Source organism: Plectropomus leopardus, chromosome 5 (assembly GCF_026936395.1).
Source record: "Plectropomus leopardus strain MGB_pleo_1.0 chromosome 5, ASM2693639v1, whole genome shotgun sequence".
Lineage (NCBI taxonomy): Eukaryota > Metazoa > Chordata > Actinopteri > Perciformes > Serranidae > Plectropomus > Plectropomus leopardus.
In genome coordinates this window covers 26,873,332-26,893,330 of record NC_142180.1, presented here as the reverse complement: position 1 = coordinate 26,893,330, position 19,999 = coordinate 26,873,332, and the positions used below count along the sequence as shown (strand labels likewise).

General features: G+C 38.4%; 1 protein-coding gene across 1 annotated transcript; it reads right to left on the bottom strand.

The window, feature by feature from the left end:
- Positions 1 to 4,877: 4,877 nt before the first annotated feature.
- Positions 4,878 to 18,012, bottom strand: abhd17ab (abhydrolase domain containing 17A, depalmitoylase b). The gene is made up of 5 exons (XM_042514027.2): positions 17,228 to 18,012; positions 15,953 to 16,323; positions 13,060 to 13,254; positions 11,421 to 11,600; positions 4,878 to 9,120 (listed from the first exon to the last, which is right to left on the bottom strand). The coding sequence occupies exons 2-5, from the start codon at positions 16,315 to 16,317 to the stop codon at positions 8,895 to 8,897; spliced, it is 966 nt and encodes a 321-aa protein (XP_042369961.1). The 5' UTR covers positions 16,318 to 16,323; positions 17,228 to 18,012; the 3' UTR covers positions 4,878 to 8,894.
- Positions 18,013 to 19,999: the final 1,987 nt, after the last annotated feature.

Sequence of the window (19,999 nt, the reverse complement as noted above, 5' to 3'; positions counted from 1 at the left end):
GCGGCGGAGACTGCAGTTTTGAGCCGGTAAGGATTCTTCCTACTCGCCCCAGCAAGTTAACAGTCTCCTACAGTGAACAGGCTCTTATTTTACTACGCAGTTGCCCTGCTCATAACACGAAAACATAACTAACACAAGTTAGTTTTTTCCTGTTAGTTTGCAGAAAAAAAGTTTTGTGTTGCTAGGCAACGGTTCAGTTGCGGAACTATTTGTGTTGGCGGAGCCAAAAAAAATCATCAGATGAACAGACAAATCAGACAAATCTGCTGTCGCGTTTTACCATTAAACCAATAAATGAATCGCGCCTCGTGCCTATGACTGAATCACAGCCGTGATGATATACAATATAACAGCACTCCCTCCACTGTGATATGCTATTTTGGATGGCATACTATACTAAGACTTCTTTTATGCAATATTGGACGACATACTATAGTTTGCCTTTTTCATGCTATGTTAAATGACATATTATACTATGATTTTTTTCATGGTATATTGAAGAAATGCTATACCATGATTTTTTAAATCCTATTTTGAATAACATACTACATTATGACTTTTTATTGCTATTTTGAACAACATACTATACTGTGCCTTTTTAGTGCTATTTTAGATGACATACTATAATAAGATATCTTTATGCTATTTTGTATGACATACTCTACTTTTATATTTATATGCTTTTTTGAACGACATATTATACTGTGACTTTTTTATGCTGTCTTGGACAACATAGTAAACTATTATTACTATTATTATTATTACTATAACATACTATTCTATGGCATGTATATGATATTTTATAGGACATACTATACTACGACTTTTTGTGCTATTTTGGAAGACATACTGTAGATATATTATATATTATATAGGTATATATTATATATTTTGAACGAGATATTACAATATGATATTTTTATGCTATTTCACTTTATGGTATTTTGGAAGAGGTACTAATTTTGATTCTTTTTTTGGCCATTCTGTGATTTTTTTTTAATGTAGTTTCAGACACCATACTGTGCTCTGACTTTCCTTTGCTATTTAAACGACATTCTTTACTATGATTTTTTTTCATGCTTTTGGGGAAAACGTAGTATCCTATGACTTTTCATTCTATTTTGGATGACACCCTATAATATGACTTTTTTCATGCAATTTTGGAAGAGTTTTTCATGCTTTACTATGATTTTTTTTTGCTTTTTTTGATGACATACTAAACTATTACTTTTTTGTTGCTATTCTTCAACATCCTACAGTATAACCTTCTGCTATTTCTGATAACTTACTATGCTTTGACTTTTTCATGCTATTTTGAACAACCTACTTTACTATTATTTTTTTCATGCGATTTTGAACAACATACTATGCTATGTTCTTTCTACTATTTTTGAAGAAATATTATCTGACCTTTTATACTATTTTGGTGTGTGGATTATCTTGACTACCTGGGTCATTCTTTTGGAAAAAAAAAGTTTTCAAAAGGTTTTTTTCCAATACTGTGAGCACCAAAAGTTGCGTGCCCACTTGTTTCAATATATTTTAAAGAATGCAGACATCTCTACAGCCATAATCTCTAACACACTGCTGCTCACACATAACAATCTAGGTTAGCAATAAAATATGTATTTTTAAGTTTCAGGTGAACTGTGCCTTTAAAGAACATCTATCTGGCTCAAAAACAACTGTGCATACCCACTTTTCCTCTGCACTGGGTTTATGCGGCAATGTCTTTTTGCCCTTGTGCTGTGATAGACAACATGTTCAGTCCTGTTAGGATTGACATTATCAAGAAAAAGACTGGTGGCTGTTTTGGACAGAGCCCAAGTTATTTTGCTGAGTGGAAGACATTTGTGCTGAGTTGAATGCAGCAGTCACGACCTTACTTTCCTGAAACTGGGTTTGCTGCGCTGGTCAAATACTTTTCCTGGAATTCAAAGACAAATGTTCGTTTTTTGACATTCACAGGAATTAATTTAAAACTTGAAAACAGACTTTATGCTTCTTCTTCTTTTTTTTTTTTTCTTTTTTTTTACAAGCCAATGACTCGCCCTCATTCAAATAGTGAACTCTTGAGTATGTCTACTTTAGCACTACTTTGGCAGCCACCAGAAGAAAACAGGTGCATTTTTTAATTGGTTTATGTGGTGTTAAAGCCTGTATTTTATTTAGTTTTACATGTCTTAGCTGTGTTCGCTTTGTTGTGAATTTGCTGATGGATTAGTAAATCATCAGTAAATCAGACACTAATGGCACAGTGCTGTATTGTACCTTTTTAGAGACATTTTTTCTCAACAAAAATGTTTCATGCTAGTCAGGGGATACTTGGCTGAAATAATATTTCAAAGAGGGTAAATTACTGAAAAAAAACCCACTGTCCTAAAGGCTCAGAGTCAGTTTAATTATTCCACAAATGTGTTCCTCTCAACTGGACAGAAACTGTAGTGTGCTTGTTTAAAAATGCACTACAGTACTACATTATACTACACACAATTACAGACAATAACAGGCGTTCTGGGGCAATTTTCAGTCTTGACTTGTAACAAAGCACTGGAGCCTTTCTTCACTCCATGACAAGTTCATCCTGTGGAAGGCCACCAGTGTTTGTAATGACCAGTGTCGCCCTCTGTATTCTGAGTCAAGCTGCTCCCTTCAGGCTGTCGGCATCACAAAACTCCTGAACACCACAAGATATTAACACTAACTTGTGCCTTTCTCTTTCTTGCCAAATTTAAAAATGTAAAAATCACAGTTTTATACTTTCTGTTTCAATGTCAGTTTCATTTGATTTAAAAAAAAGCTCTGTGCTTGAGAGTGTTCCCAATCCAAGCACAAAATATTAAACATTAAGGAGACGAGCGTGTTGAAACCAACCAAAGACTACAAAGAAGATAGCAGATAAACATCAGTGAGATATACATAATGCACAGGGCAAAGGACGCTCTGCAGGAATGGTAATGAGAAACAAAAGCAAGACATAAACTCAGCAGGCATGCTGGTCAGCATCAAATTAATATGCAGAGAAATATCAAAGACGGAAATATTCTCTATAACTAAATGTTCCAAACCTCTATGCTGCTTTTTTCTTTTTGAATGCTGGAGATGTTGTTTCATAAGAAGGCAGAAGTGATCCTACATGCTGCCAACTTGACTGATTATACAGCGAGATACTTATTATATTATATGTGTATGCAATATTTTTACTCCAACGATGTTGTTTCCCCCCCAAATCCTGCTTTATTAGCCTGATATCTTCTCTGACTTGGAGATCCTCTCAGGTGGAGGTCTCTGGACTGCAGGTATACATACATAGAATAAAAACTTGCGTCTGGAATAATGATGTGCCATATTAGTTGACGATAACTTATTATTATCTGATCTGAAACTGATGAGCTGGAGACAGTTCAAGAGGTGCTTTTGTACCCTGGCACACTTCGGGGGACTGGACATGTCCTCAATATTTAGAATATGTGTGTTTGTCTTCCCCAATGAAAACATGAAAGTAACAGATGACTTAGATTTACGCCATGCAGAAAGTGATTGATGCTCAAACTTTTCTGCCATATTTACATATAACATACTCGGCTCAATAGTGTTTATTAGTATTGTGATATTTTTATAGTATTTTGATAATTTATCTTTGACATTTAATAGTGTGAATACAATGAACAATACAATTCACAATACATGGCCCCCAAAAATAGCAAGAAATAAGTAAAAATTTAAAAGAAACTTACCTGAAAATCCTATTTTTTCCATAACATGATTATAGTGGCTATGGCAAGGAATATAGTTTTCTGGACATTTTTCCATAGTTTTTGATAATTTTCTCTATAAATAAAGTGTGATTGATTGATCGATAAGGTACATGTTTCTGTACCTCTCAAACTGGTGATACAGTACAGCCTAAATGTTCACCACACTACAATCCTCTTGAATCCATTCAAAGGCATCAAAGCTCTCTGATGCACAATTCTTGTTTTAACTCTTGTGCTGTTGAGACCGAGCACATCCACCATCCTTTCATACACATCGACATGAAAGGGTTCCTGTGTTCAGAGCTGTGGGAGACAGTGCATGTGGGTGTGGAGGAGTGCTGGTGCTGCTGGTGTTTGATGCAGTAGGTCAGGCTGCACTAACTGCGCCTGACACAGGGGGATGTGAGCTGCAGCTGCTTTTAATCCGTACGAGCATTTGAGTGGGACACCAGATTGTTTATGTTGTCCATTGAAAATGAGCTGGCACAAGTGTGTGTGTGTGTCTGTGTGTGTGTGTGTGTTCACGGGGGAGGAGGGTGAGCGCGGCTTACGATCCATCTGTCCCCGTTTTCCCCACAACTCAACATGGTGGCAGACAGTTTGGGGGAGGCTGGGACAGACCTGAGTCCTTTTGGTACTGGTTTAATTAAAACACATCATTTGAACCTTTTTTTTGGCAGCAATGATAACAAGCCCATCTCAACACACAACAACTCTACAGAGGAGGGGGTAACCCCACACACACACACACACACACACACACACACACACACACACACACACACACACACACACACACACACACACACACACACACACACACACACACACCAGGCAATTAAAGGCTCATTTGCTCATCAGCCAATTATTCACCCGAGCCTTTCTTGGATCGGTCTCGTGCAGCCCTGTGAGGCCTTTGACTACAGGCAGGTCATCATTCACAGAGTGCCAGGGCTTCCATGAGTGGAAAATCAGGGGCTGAATGTGCCACACGTTAACGTTCATGTCTGGAAAAAAAAAAAAAGGCTGTTCTCTCGCAGCTTAAAGCACGCCTTTACTGTAAAAACGACACCTGGATGCAGGAAATATTTATTATTTTAAAGGACTGAAAGACTCATGTTTATCATCAATTTCTGATTATGTTTTATTAACTTCTTATTCTCTTCAATTCTTGGAAAAAAAAAGACAAAAACTTCAAAAACTAAAAATAAGTCAGTATAATAACAAACAATGGATAACAATGTGCGATGACAACAATGATACCCACAAGTGTGTAATACCAGAAATTCAAACATTTGAATAAAAGACATTTTTCTTTTTAAACAAAAGCTTTTCATTTGTCTATTTGATGCTTTATCATTGTTCTTTAGTCAGCCCACACTCTTAAAAAAACATCCAATTTCACAGCATTGCTGTATTGCTTTGTTGCACTCCTCCACAAATGATAAATTGTAACAGTTTTAGAAAAAAATTATTTTGGTAATTTATGTTGTTCAAACTCAGTTGCTGTATGTTTGAAACCAAATATGATATGATGAAACATAATTATATAGCAATATGACAAATGATTAAGTTAATTTGTGTACTGTATAGTGGGGAAAAAAAATCAGACCAACCACGTAGATAAATAAAAAGCTAACAAAAGAACTTAAATTTGAACATGTAAGCCTTTGGTTACGAAGATAGCAACATAAACAGCAGGTACGCTGGGTAAAGCCCTAAAAAAAAGTTAAGCTTTGGTTCAGAAGAAAACCTGAAAATCCTGGCATCTCTTCAAAATCATAAACAGTCATACTCTCAGCATTTAATGAAGAAAGTAAAGGTGCAACACTCGATGTTTGAGGTTCATGTAAATCAACTCAGATAAACTCAATTCAGGATACATAATGGTGAGTGCAAGTCAAATTCAAGGACTTTCAAGTACTTTTTCAAGCATTTTCTCCACAATCATCTGTGGCAAGAAAATTGTGCTCAGAATTGTATACAGAATGCAGAGCACGGTGTAGAAACCCATAAAGCTTCTTGAGACGTTTCCAGCAGGAATCAACAGATGTGAAGTCCGCTGGCGGCTCACTCTGCCTGCATGCTCCTACATTTCTTAGTACCAGATTCAAGTACTTCAAGCACCTCAAGCACCTTGCACAAACCTTTTAGCCATCGGTTTAAATTGTTCATAGATTCTAATGTCGGCCTTTAACTTCTGTGGTTTGTGAGTGTTGCACCTTTAAGATGAGTCCATCAGACTGCACCTCATGTCTGCTTGTAAAACAGATCGTTAGTGAGAGAACGAAGGGATTTTTTTTTTCTCTCACGATGGTGTGCAGTGAATCTAAAACAGGCAGTAAAAAGGAAAGGATTTATCTTATGAGTTACACAAAATGACTTTAACAGGACAACCAGCTTATATAATCTTCAACCAGTTAATTTTATACTGTGACAAGATTAATATGGCCTGTGCAACAAAACGGGACATCTGACTGTATGATAGTGATACTTCCCTAAATAATCAGCGCAAAAAAGAACAAAAACAACATAACATGTCTGAGACAATTAGTACAAAAGTCACACCAGCAGCTAGAAAAGTTACTGTAGTTCCACTCTTATATTCTACTCTGTGTAAAATCAATACATTATGCCTAATATAAGTACAAATACTCAACTACTATGTGTATGCTTCGACATACAGATGTTATCGGCAGTAAAGACTGTAAACCAGAGAGGACACAGCCTGTTTGCTGTCTGTTTATTTCTGATTTCTAATACTCAGATGCCTTCAGAGGAGCTTCTTGCTGTGCTGTTTGCAAATTCTGTTAAAGATCAAATAAAGAACCATATTGCTTCATTGTATTATGATAAAACATCTGTTCCTGTGCTTATCTGTGTAACAGCGGGTCTGATCTTTGTCAATCAGAATGTTTAAACTTATCAATCACTGAAAAAATCGACTAGCATTCTTTGTCTGCAAGAGAAGCTTTCATGCACTTCCCAAATTGATGAAATCGCTACACAGCCTTAGAGAGATAAAAACAGGCTGGAGGTAGAAAACTGAGGCCTGTTTAATTTTGGTGTTGCTTCTCTGTTCCAGACACGGAGGGAAACAGGAACTTCGCTGACAGCTGTGACCTACTGGTGTGAGACATAAACAAGACGAGCAAACTAAAACAAAGCGGACAGGATGAGCAGACTCTGACATACCACGAAATGAAGGAGCTGGAGGTATTTTCTTTCTCAGGCCTCTTAAACTTTTTAAACACAGCCATTCATGCTCTGTCACTGAGATACAGAAGTGGGGCAGAGAAGACTTAAGAAATTGCGGAAACAAGAAAGAAAAAGTCATCAGTTCACTAAACTCACGGTTTGGTCTGTACCTCCGTTTTGCTTTCATAGTTTGCTTCATTACTTTAACATTATTGTGTTTCCAGTAATCTTTGCTTAAAAGGATCTGAGGAGATTTAGCCGACTGCACACTAAACAAAAAAAAGACACCAACAAATGTGGAACACACGGACCCTAATGTCTAAAACAGGGTTACCTGAGCAAAAATGTTCAGTACAGTGAAAAACAAAATCAAAAACACAAAATTCAAATTCATCTCTGTGCATGTATGTATTAAATTCATACATGAGGTGATAGGACATCAGAAACACCATTCAATATAATGCAGTCCAACAAAAAATCAACACCTCCAAACAGGATTTACTGAAGTGCTTTCAAGGGACACTTCACCTCACATTCAAAAATACATATTTTTACTTTTACCTGTAGTGATTTTTATCTATCTAGAGTGTCCTGGTGTGAGTTGCAGTGTTGCAGATATCGGCTGTAGAGATGTCTGCCGTCTTTCCAATATAATGGAACAAGATGGCACTTGGCTTCTGGTGCTTAAAGCGCCTAAAAATACATTTGAAAAACTCAACAGCATTGTCTCTTTTCAGAAATCATGACCCAATTACTCAAGATAATCCACAGACTTTGTTGTGAGCAGTTTCAAGTGGGAAGTATTTTCTTTCTACCAAAGTACACCTGCCAAGTGTATCACTGCACAGAAGGATGAGGGGATGAGAGGCTTGTTCTGCAGGACAGCGCGAGATGTACATCGCTGCCGTCCTCCTTGACTGAGCTGTAACTTTAGCTAGCTCAGTGGTGCTAGGTGAGCTAGCAGCAGGTCCGTGCTTACTCCTGTGTTGTGATACTGTTGGCAGGTCATGATTTTTGCAAGGAACCTTTTTGTTATGTTTTTCAAAAGTACTTTTTCTCTGCTTTCAGCACCACATGCAGAGTGCCATCTAGTTCCATTACTATGGAGAGAACGCAGACATCTCTACAGGTGAATATCTCCAACGCTCAGCCACTCAAACCAAAGGAACCTGGTTCAACAAATAGACAGGTAAGAGGAAAAATATGTATTTTTGATTTTTTTGGGTGAACTGTCCCTTTAAATTGGATTGCATTACATTGTAGCGGGGTTACTAATAGAGACTGTAGAGTACTTAATTACAAACCTGCTTGCTATTCTAATGAGTGATTAAAAAAACAAAATATCTCCAACACCTGTCACTCACACTTCTGAGAGTGTTCTTTAGTGTTTCCCATACCTCACCATCATCCATTTAATTTGGGTTAACAGCAAAAAATTCAAGTTACACACACAAACTCTATAGTAGGCTGGAAAATTGCTGGAATTTTTCCGTGTGGACCACAACATAATTGAACTACATGATTACTTAGTTATTAGTTTTTTTGTTTTGTTTTGTTTTAAGTCTTTTTTTTCCCCTGTGGACACTGTCCGTATTATTGCACAGTTCAGGAATATTTTGCTGCCATGTAACACACAGCAGCTGTACTGTCAAAGTAACGGCAAAAAAACCCAAAACAGTCTAAAACGCAGTTTGTAACAAAGTCTTTCACACTCACTCACTCTTCCGATGTTTACGAACACACTTCTTGTCTCCATGTTGCATCAAACTGCGATTTATCAAAGGTGCACTCTGCTCCGGAAACTGCAGTTTGAGACACACAACACCCCTGGTAGCCGAGGTAAGCTCAGGGACAGTTTGGATGACACTTGGACACACCTCAAACTTGGACAAAGAAAAACAAAAATGACGCCGTTGATGATGACTATGGGGGTCACGGTCAGGCGTGCTGTACAGCCAGCTCCTGTCCTATGAAGCGGCGCAGGCGCTCCAGATACTGGCTGTAAAGTTCAATGTCGTTGTGGCCCGCTCCCTCCACCCAGAGAGGCTCCACAGCCTTGGGGCAGCGCTCGAACAGAGCCAGGCCGTGGGAAAAGTCAATGACCTCATCCTCTGTGCCGTGGATGATGAGCACCGGGGACGTGATTTTGGACACTTTTTCAATGCTAAAATAGGAAAACAGGGAATGAGAAAAGAGGCAAGATTTTAAAGAAATTGATTTACTCACAACCATATTAGTTTTTCACCCGTATAAAAGAGCTCGGAAAGCAGACTGCGCAGGTCAGTTAATTACAATTTACAGTGGGACTCATAAACTGGCTCTGTGAATCAGGTCATAAAAAAATGACATTGTGGTGGGTCACTGTGCTTGTCTGAAAAAAAGTCAGTGAATTATATTAGAAATTAAACATCTTAATGGATCAATAAAGCCTCATTTTTGTCCAGTCTGCTAAAATCTGTTTTTATAGGCTATAAAACACATTTATGCATTTGAAATGGAGGTAATATTTAATGTTTTTTTTAGCAAAAGCAGTACCATGTGTACCAGTAAACTGACTGAAAAAATCATATTATAATTATTATTATTATTATCATCATCAGTAATTGTATTTTCTGTTTAAATCTTTTTTTACTTTAGCTGACATACTAAATTACTTGAGAAATGTGCTACTTTTCCTCATGCCTGTCTTTTTCTGTAGTAATAATTACTGTGTAGTTTTGCTCAGTGTCCCGCCCACAGCACTATCTGATTGGGTACACGTCATGAATAATAGCCTATCAACAGTGAAGGCTACCGTGTCACAGAAAGGTCAAGTGACTGGAGCTGCTGCTCCGCTCAGCCAGGGGTGCTGTGTGTAAAACATAAGGCCGCAGATATTACTGTTATGCACTAATTTTGATTGCAGACTATAGCTCTGGACCCACGCATGTCTTTGGTAGAGTTTTGACCCTTGTGGACAGCACAGAAGACAAACATGAGCCTTGGGATTTATAGATTTTATCTGAAGAAATTTAAATATTAATTGCCAAATTACTAGAAACAGATAACTACTTCTACAACATAAAGAACACACAAAAGCCAAATATTAAAATTATAATCATGTCATCCCATGGAATATAGATATATTTTTACATAGAAAACAGCAGAGAAAGATACACACACGGAGGAAGAAGAGATACCAGCTGCCCACTCTGAATCTGAACAACAAGCGAAACACTGGAGGCTTTCTCGGCTCACTACACACACAGCAAGGCATCCCCTGGATTCCTACCACCTCTGCTCCTCCTCACCCACTTGTACCATCTGGGACTAGACTCTGCGCTAAAGATGGCGTTGGCTGCTATTGACCTTCGTCAGACTCAGCCGCTAAAACTAAACTGACAACGAGAACAGAAGGGATAGAGCCTCGCTAATGATAGCATTACTCGGCGCTGTTAACTGTCCCGCCAAGGGAATCTGTTCAGTGGCCAAGATTTAAAAATAAAAACACAGTAACAACACATTACAGTGAACACCCACGTTACAAATCGCAAACAAATGTGGGGCACTAAATCTCTTCAGAGGAGGTAAAAACTGAACATGAAGCAATAAAAGAATTGCTGACAAGAACAGCACCAAAACATAACTGAATTTCACAACCAGCTACTTTGTGTTAAAGGAGTTTCATTTAATGGATATTAATACCAAAATGTTCCTGTTTTTTTTTCTTCAAAAAGCATTGCCAAATAAGCACTTCAAACCGCTATTCACCATCAATAATGCTGAAAGTATGTGTGACCAGATTTAATGACTTGTTTATAATAAACTTCATGTCCTACACTGTTGTAAAAAGTTCAACTAAAATTGCAGTCATACGAGGTTCTTTAAAACCAAAGTGAAAGAGATATCAGTTGCTCTCGCAGTGAGATCACTCCTGCAGGATAACAATTTGAAATATTCTGACATATTTTAGATGCCTACTCATGTCTACAAAAATAAAAATGATATCTGCACTGTTACCAATAAAAGACACTAAAACTGAAATTATGGTGCCAAAATGCGACCTCAAAAAAACAAAAAACAGTAGCTCTTCACTCAGCGCAGATGTTTGTCTCGGATAAGACACACTTTCACAAGTGCAAGTAGCAATTATGCTTTTCTGTTGGCAGATGGGTAATTATATGGAAATGCCAACTGGCAGAAAAATAGCCTGCGTAATCTTTGTGTGTATCATGTTTACATGACGACCTTATTTAAGGATTTTACGAGACTGAGAGAGAGACACACGAGATTATGAAGACTTTGTTGCTACACAACGATTTTTATTATCTACTTAATGCCATATAATCAAAAGTGTCAACCTAATCATACCATGCACTACAAAACAGATTTTATTAATGGAATTTTAATTTGATATCTGAGGCTGATAAGAGAGGCCGGCGGAAAAGAGACAATAAAAGGTGCAAACAGTCAGCAGAAACTTACTTGGGGAAAGCGTCGAAGCAATACGTTTTCTTTGTATCGGGAAAGGCCACCCTCATGCCCGATGTTAGAGGTGAGTGAAGAACCACAGCAGCACACTCATACCGCGACGCCAAGTCTACAGTGGGTACTGTCCCAATGCTTTGTCCATACAGGATAATATTCTCTGGGCTGATGCCATATCTGTGCAAGACAAAAGATGCAGAGATACCATCAGAATGCAGGTTAATGGAAGTTGTACCCTGTCACATTTCACGTACACCATCAGTAAATCCCCTATTGCACCAAATAAGCTTTGGTTCTTGAACCAGTCCTTGTCAGGACACTTGGAAAACTGGTACAATGTAGCAAACCAGTCTATCTAGTATTTTTACCAGTTTTGAGCAGAAGCACTGTAATTAAGGATGTGTCATCAACAGAGGGTGTTCAAAAGATACAATACAATACAGTCATCGCAAGACGGCAGATTGCAAGCTTTTTGTTTTGTTCTTATGCAAAAAAAAAAACCCAAAACAAGCATGGACCAACTATTAATTATAAGAAGACTACTATGTTAAAGACTCCATCCTCTTTTTCCAAATTGTAGAGTATGACACACCCATCGATGACATCACAGTTCACACTTGCTGTTTTTTGGTTCCAGGTGAGAACCAACTTTTCCAGTTTATTTTTGGTCAAAATGCTATGAAAAGTTCAAAGTAATTATTTTATTTATTAGCATTTTTTAGTTAGAAAAAAAACAATGAAGAAAAAACAATAATATACAAGAAATAGTTAACAAAGGCAATATAAGTATAAATATGTATTTTAAAAAATTATAGAGGCAAAAATAAAAAAAATAAAAAATATGCATAATAATAAACCATTTGGGAGTGTTAATAATTCATTCACAGTTCACAAATCATTCAGATTCATTGTTTGATAAATAGAGTAAAAAGGTGCATAATTAGGTGCTGAAACTCAAATGGAAACTTATATTTGGTGTAAAAAGGGTCACAGTAAAGGTAGCAAAATATAGAAATATGCAGTTTTTTTATTGACTTTAGTTGTGAATTGCTACCATAAGTATGTACTATAAAAAAAAATAGTTTATTGCAGTAAGTTTAACTTATGAGGTAGAGTATTGAAGCATCCAGTGAAAAAAAGATTTTGAATAAATATGCCAAAATGAAAAGTGTATCAGCTACACCCAAATGTAAATTCACCTCAACCAACCCTTAGTCAATGCTCCTCGATGTCATGCCTTCCTGAGGCTGCAGCCGCATTAAGGCAGCTCCGCTTTCACTAATGAGACACTTTATCACATCGCAATGTCCTTGAGAGACATCTCACCCCCCAGCCTTCCCTCCCTTCACCCATTCATCTCATTTCTTTAAATTCCCACAGCGTCTGTCCACACTCTGCTCTTCTCCCTTCATCCCAGCTCTGTCCTGATCACAACCTCTGCCACCTTGACTCACCCTTTCTTCACATCTTTATCTTTAGCCGACCCTCTTCTGCCCATCCTCATTTTTCACTCCTTTCTGGTGCTATGCACAGCAGTGGTTTGCTCCTAATCTAAACATGCTAAGAATGTGTCCTGACACTGTATAATAAATCATCCCTTGAAGGACACATATGGGCCAATTATATCACAACATACCGTGTGCGCAGGGCATGCCAGGCAGCATCGATGTCTGCGTAGAGGTTCTTCTCAGAGGGCTTGCCAGTGCTGACACCGTAGCCTGAGTAGTCGTAGGAGAAGATGTTGCAGTTGATGCGAGTGCCAAGACCGATGTAGAAACTGCTCATCTGACCGAGGTCAACGGCGTTGCCGTGCGAGAAGAGCACTGTAAATCTGACAGGATACACATACAAAAGACATCTTAGTAGATGGCCCAACAATCCATGACAAGTGCTTTATTATAGTTTAGAAATATAGCAGTCCATAGACATTTATCGATTACACTGGGACTGATGTTGTTTCCTGAGAAATATCCTTGACATTTTTAATATAGTGGCAATTTTTACAAGATCTGTGATGACTACAAAACACTGCTAATAAATGCAACAATTGAATATAAAATCTTTAGTTGAGGATTTGTTTAACCCTTTGAAATCTCAGCAAATGGGCTTAACTGCTTTATTGGAAGCAGGCAATGAGCAAGGAAAGAAGAAATGACCCATTGCATTTAAAAGAAAGAAATACAGAAAGAGAGAAACAACAGGAGAAAAAGGGGAAATGACTTGAAAAAAAGTGTTGAAAAAAAATTATTATGTAACATAATTTTAAATATGAAATGATGACAATTATAAAACAGTTTTTTCCCCTTGACATTTTCCCGAGCTTTTTAAAAAATACATCTGTAAATCTACTACTTGCTCATTGTTTTTTTCCCCACGTTTTTGAAAGAAAATTGACGTCACTCCAGGTTACAATGGGTTAAGAGCGTAGTGCCACATTATATGTAGAGACACTGGAAATTCTACTGGGCTTCATTTGAAGCAGAAAGAGACAAATGAAGTGTTAGAGCCATTTGGAACAAGCCCTTATAATGTCCCATTTTTCTGAGTCACTTGAATGCATCACCTGACCTGGCATGTGAGGATCCTCTCATTAAAGGCAGGTGTGCTAAATCAGTCAAGCAGGGAAAATCCTAAGAGGACAGTCTTCAACCACATATGTTTGATCAGTCTTAGTTATTGTTGATTGATTTATCACCTCATTGATTTGAACTTTGTTTTTGTTTAGGCCTGTGTATTTTGAGGAACGTTTTGGGGGGGGTTGGACTTCATTTTGACATGACAGTCTGACAAATCAGTTCAGCTTCATCCAGCAACTCTCCACATCCACATCCTGCAAATCAACCCACACCCAAAACCCCCTGGATCACCAAACAAACTGTGAGTACCATGACATCAGTGACACAAATACAAAATCCAGTTCAACACATTTATCCAACCTTGTAACTCTACAATGAATCAACCATAAACAACCTGTTGTCAGGATAAACACAGTGAGGTTACTCGGACTCCGAGCCAACATGTCTTTGTCTAAAGGTGCTGCATGATGGAGGATTGGTTTACCGCTGTTTCACACAGCGCGCGTCAGGAGCGCGTGAGCAGCGCTGAGCGTGTTGTTATTTTATTTAAGCGCTCGTGTTATCAAGTTAGAGCGTGCACACTGCTCGCCCGAGCAGCGCTCGTCAGGCGCATCTCCGCATCTAGAGAAAAGGTGGCTCGCCGTTTTTTTTTTACGTGTGAGGCACCTGTTTGTCAGCAGAAATAGACCGTAAAAATAGTGTTTTGATGATTATATTGACCGTATACCACCTTTTACTGTAGTTTAAAAGTCTCCCGCTGCCACAGAGATGAGGAAATACAAAGCTGGCTGTTTTAACTTCCCTGCTTCCCTTTCAAAACAAAAGTCCTCTGACAGCATCCCATCAGTTGCTGATACAATGCATTTTATTTTGAAACATTAACGGGACCAGGTTTACGGCTGTGCAGGAACTTGCACAACTTCGTAGATGAGTGGAATTTGTGCTTAGAAATGTGGAAATACAGTACTAATAGCAGCGGACAGCGATGCTGCAAAGACGCTGCATGTGTGAACACCACATGTATGAAACACGCCGCTGCTCGGCGAGGCTGACGTCTCGCGCTCCTGACGCGTGCTGTGTGAAACGGACCTTTACTTCTGGTCATTTTGTACAACCTGAGAAGCAGGGAATTAACTATAAAAGCTTCTAGCTCTTGCCTTTTATTCATGAATGCATGTTGTGCTCCCATGGGAAATCTGATCCTTTCTCTACACACTGACTTGTTTTGAGATCCTCCCTCAGTGGTTTTGTTTATGAACCCATATGGCCCGTGGCTTCGCTCGTCGCCTTTCCACTCAGAATGTGGAGTAACAATGACTCTAGTTTGGATTCAGTCTTGTGTAATACTAGATAGACATTAATACAAGGTACACAGACTGTAACACAAGCCTGTCCATGTCTTTTTAATTGATTTGGTAAATTAATCAGCAGCTGCACACAGTTCAACAGCATGGGCATAAAACTGATAACTACTTTTATATCCCAACACATCAAATAAAACATCTGCTACTAAATGATATGATCACTTCTCTTAAAACTACCAATCACTGCCAGTAAATTCAGTAACACAAAGTGACAGAAAAGAAAGCCAGATAGCTGAAAATGTTCTGACTTGCTGAGAGCTGATATCTTGTTACTGTGCGTGACACTTTTTCAAATGATGATCCTTATCATAAAGTGGAATTATTAAGCAGGGGTGAAACTCAACATTCAGGTTACAAACCAGAAACAAAGAAATGTTCAAATAAAAGTCAATGATTCACGAAAAAGCAGGAAGAGACAATCTTAAAGTCAGCTGAGTCAACGGGGAAGCAAGTAAAGGAAGTCAGCCTGGATGTGGGTGGAAATAGACTAACAAGGAAGAAGGGTGTGGAAACCCTTCTGAGGAAGTGACACGCTGTCAAAAATTAAAGGTCAGCTGTAGTCTATAACACAATTAGTCAAATCACTAACCTTGCGTTGGGAACACAGCGAATGTACATGCAGCCGACTCTGTTTCCTCGGCTGGATCGAGTTAGAAACACCTCCGTCGTGTCAAGCTCCCTCTGCGAGTACTGGAACTCTGCTCGCTCCGTCAGGTGGAGCTTCCATCTCCCATCCACGGCGCCGGCCCCTCCACTTCCAGCAACAGACGCACCACTCCGTGACCGCAGGCTGGACGTGCCCGTTGCTCCTGGCGCGGCAGGGCCTGCCTCTGGGTCTGGAAGAAAGGTGTACGTAGGCTCGGGGGGGAGGAAGGCGAGCTTGGCTGCGATGCGGCTGGGGCACGGCGGGCAGCAGAACAGGCAGCAGAGCTCGCTGAGAGAGAGGCCATTCATCCTTCACTGTGCAGCAGGAAGACAAGAGGATCACTGTGCTAATGAATCCACATCATCCCCGAGTTAACACAATGACATATTTATTACAGTGAGATGGCATTCAGTCAAAGTTTGGCAGCAGTGATAATGGATTGTTTCAGCAACTGCTAGTTTGTAAAGGATAAGCCATTAGATACATGGCATGCCATAAACATTGGCTAGTTGATATTCTATTAATCATTTATATTATTTATCAGGTAATAATAGTTCATATTTGCTGTTTGAAGTTTCTCATATGTGAGGAGTGTGTTCTTTTTTTATATTATAAATTGAATAGAGCTGCAACTCACCATTTTAAAAATAAATTTAAAAATTGATTAATCATGTCAAATGCATCTATTCAAAATATTTTTTTGTCAAACAATATAAGATCCAACTTTCATAGCACATTTTGATTACTGTCATATTAAAGAAAAGCAGCAAACCCTTACATTTTAGAGGCTAGACCCAACAAATATTTGGTGTGTCTGCCTTAAAAAGTGACTTAAATGAGCATTATGTTAAATAAAATAAAATAAAAATAAACATTTTGAGATAATGATTTAAATAGGTATGTTTTATGGCTTTACTTAAGGCCATGGTAAACCATGATGATTACAATTCATTACTTTAACATATGGATCTAAAATACAACCCCATTATAAAAATAATCAGGGTGCAAAATTAACCTTTTTCCATCAGCCAAATGGCTAGTGAATGCTCAATGCATTTCCATTGTTTTTTTTTGAATGCAGAGTTAAGCAAATCTACCAACTACTTGCATATTTTACCAATATTTGGCTGGTGGATGATACAGATTTTATAACCTAAAAATATTGTCAAAGCACTTCAAACATATAGCACATGCAAATGACAGCAACAGTGGACCTACCTGTTGATCTGAAGAGCTTAGTCTGAGCTGAAGTCCAAAAAAAGTTGTTCCCTAAACAAAAATAAAACCAGGAAGACTTCCTCCACTTAAGTCAAATTCAAACACAGGATACTGTTTGTAAAGTGCCCTGTCAGCAGAAGAAGGAAAAAGTCGTGGAGTCTACCGGCTGACAGGAAAGCGTTATTTACAAAGTATCTGCTGAGCTCTCTCTGAAGTCCAGATCACATCCATCTCGTCAAACTTGTTGAGGCTGACGACTACAGATACGGTGTTTCCCCAAAACTTGTTGCAGATATTTTAGATAAAAGGCACGACTTCTCTAGTTGTTTTTGACAGCCAGGAGCGAGCGTTTCCAATCCGGTCTTGACCTGCAGAGTGACCACGACAAATCATGAACGTTTTGTCGATTACAACCAAACACACACGGCGAGAGTCCCTCTTGTGCCATAGACTGGATGATCGAGATTATCGACAAGTCATATTTTGCCGGAGAGAGAGGCCGTTTGTCTGCGCGGACCAGCTAACGCTACACTGGCTTAAGCTAGCGAGAGGACATAAACACGGCTACTCAGTAAAAAACATCGCTCATTTACGGCGATCCAGCGTCAAACACCGTCAATAAACAGCTCCCGACGTGTGTGTTTGAGTCCATGAAGCCATTCTGGACGGCGAAGGCGTCCTCCTGTGAATTTATGGATGGCGTCTTGTCATTTAAATTAATCCATGTACGTGCGGTGTTTTCCTTCTTCTCTGCCCGTTTCACCGCATCCGGAAGCGACAGCTGACAGGACGTGACGTCAGGAGTTTCCATTGGACAATTAAGGGAAACTTGTTATCAGTGTTGATGACGACGTTGTAATAGATGACATAATTGAACTTAATTGTTCATTTGCACTTTTGAAGGGAAAAAACCAAATAGCGTAGTATGCATTATGACCGAAATGCTTGTGAATCATCACCGTTACTTACTTGAATGATGATTTAAAGCTTGTTACAATCAGTTTACTAGTTTTTAGCTGGAAGGTCATTTCCACATATTTTAGGGCTGTCCAGCTATTCTGTCATATTCACAGGAAGTAACAAGCAATACAAAACATATTTAGTTGTTGAATTTGCTGCTCCTTTACTACTCCAATGTAGATGGGCAATTTGTAGCACATATTTTTGCCCAAGATAAACACCTACCAGATAGATAGATAGATACTTTATTAGTCCCAAAAGGGAAATCCAGGTTTCCAAAAACAGCTCCGTATCTTGTTGTACATACATAAAATACAGGAGAGAAAACAGACACAACAAACAATAAAAAAGGTATAAAAATATAAAAAGGGTATAAAAGAGTATATATATATATATATATATATATATATGACAAGAATAAAAGTGCCATTGAATGGGTATTTAAGTGCAGAATAAAAAGTTTGTGATAAAAATAAATAAATGATAATAAATATTCTACTGTTCAAAATGCAGTGTGCGCAACCTGAGTTAAGAGATTAAAGTGCACAAAACTGCCTCTTAGTCCTCCTCCTCAGTCCACCCTCACCCCCTGAAGATATTACCAAAGATATTATTAGCTGCCCGCACAAAGCTGAAACACGAAAATGGTTACAGGCCGAACCTTCAACAAAGACTGACTGACTGGATAGATTATAGTGGTTATGACTATTCAAGGGATGGAAAGAATAACTTTGTTACATTTACAGACTAATGAATTCCTGTGGTACTGGGAAAGATGGATTATGTATGTGAGCTCACAAGATGATCACTGATTATTTACCATATGAACTAACTTGTATAACCATCATTGCAGAAGGGTGACCTACTGTTTGTGTTTAACTGTATTTCAATGTCTATTGGGAAAAAAAGTACATTTTTAAAAAACAATAAGATATATCAGTGAGTGTGGAAGAAACTGTGATAATACCAGATAAAAATACTGCCCCCCTCCCACATTTGATTACTTCTTGATTACTTTTCTAACAAATGTTTGAATGTTTGTTTTAAACAGGGTAATAAAGCTGAAAAGACAGAAGTGCGTTAATGTTGCGCTCAAATTTGTCTCAATGACCAGATTGTCCAAAATGTTGCCAAAAGCAGGCATTCCTGTACAGCAAAAATATGTAAAGCAACAAAATCAATGTCATTAAACAACTTTTCACTAGATATATTTTTTATAACCCCTTTGTAATCACCAACAATGTGATTAGCAGCTGCAATTTAATTTGCATCCATGTTTTTTTTAAGTAACTTTAACAGACTGATGTTGTAATTACTGTAACTAGCTACTTACATGCAAGTTGTTACTCTCTCTCTCGCTCACACACACACACACACACACACACACACACATAGAGGAGTTCTCCTGCGAGTTACTGAACAAGAAGCTTTGTTGGCACGAACAACCTTTACTACCTATTATGGAGAACTGCAAATGTCAGCCTTTCAGCGTATTTACTTTGCAGTCCACCCATAGCCACAGGAAATAATGGGCCACCTTGTTACAGGTCCTGAACATCCACACACAGGTGATTTTCAGTTGTTCTGCCTGACTTAAACTTTTTCCAGGGTAAAGGATCAGGTCACGCAAATTGCAAGACATTTTTTTTGTCACTTACCTCTAATAGTATCAAGCCATGCAGATAGTTTTATTCAGGGGTGCACTCTCAGGAGAGGCAAACTAGGGAAATGTTGAAATGTTAGTTACAACACCTTATCATCCATCCTGATCTCGCCATAGTTTTGGTTTTATTGCCCAAATTTTGAGATATG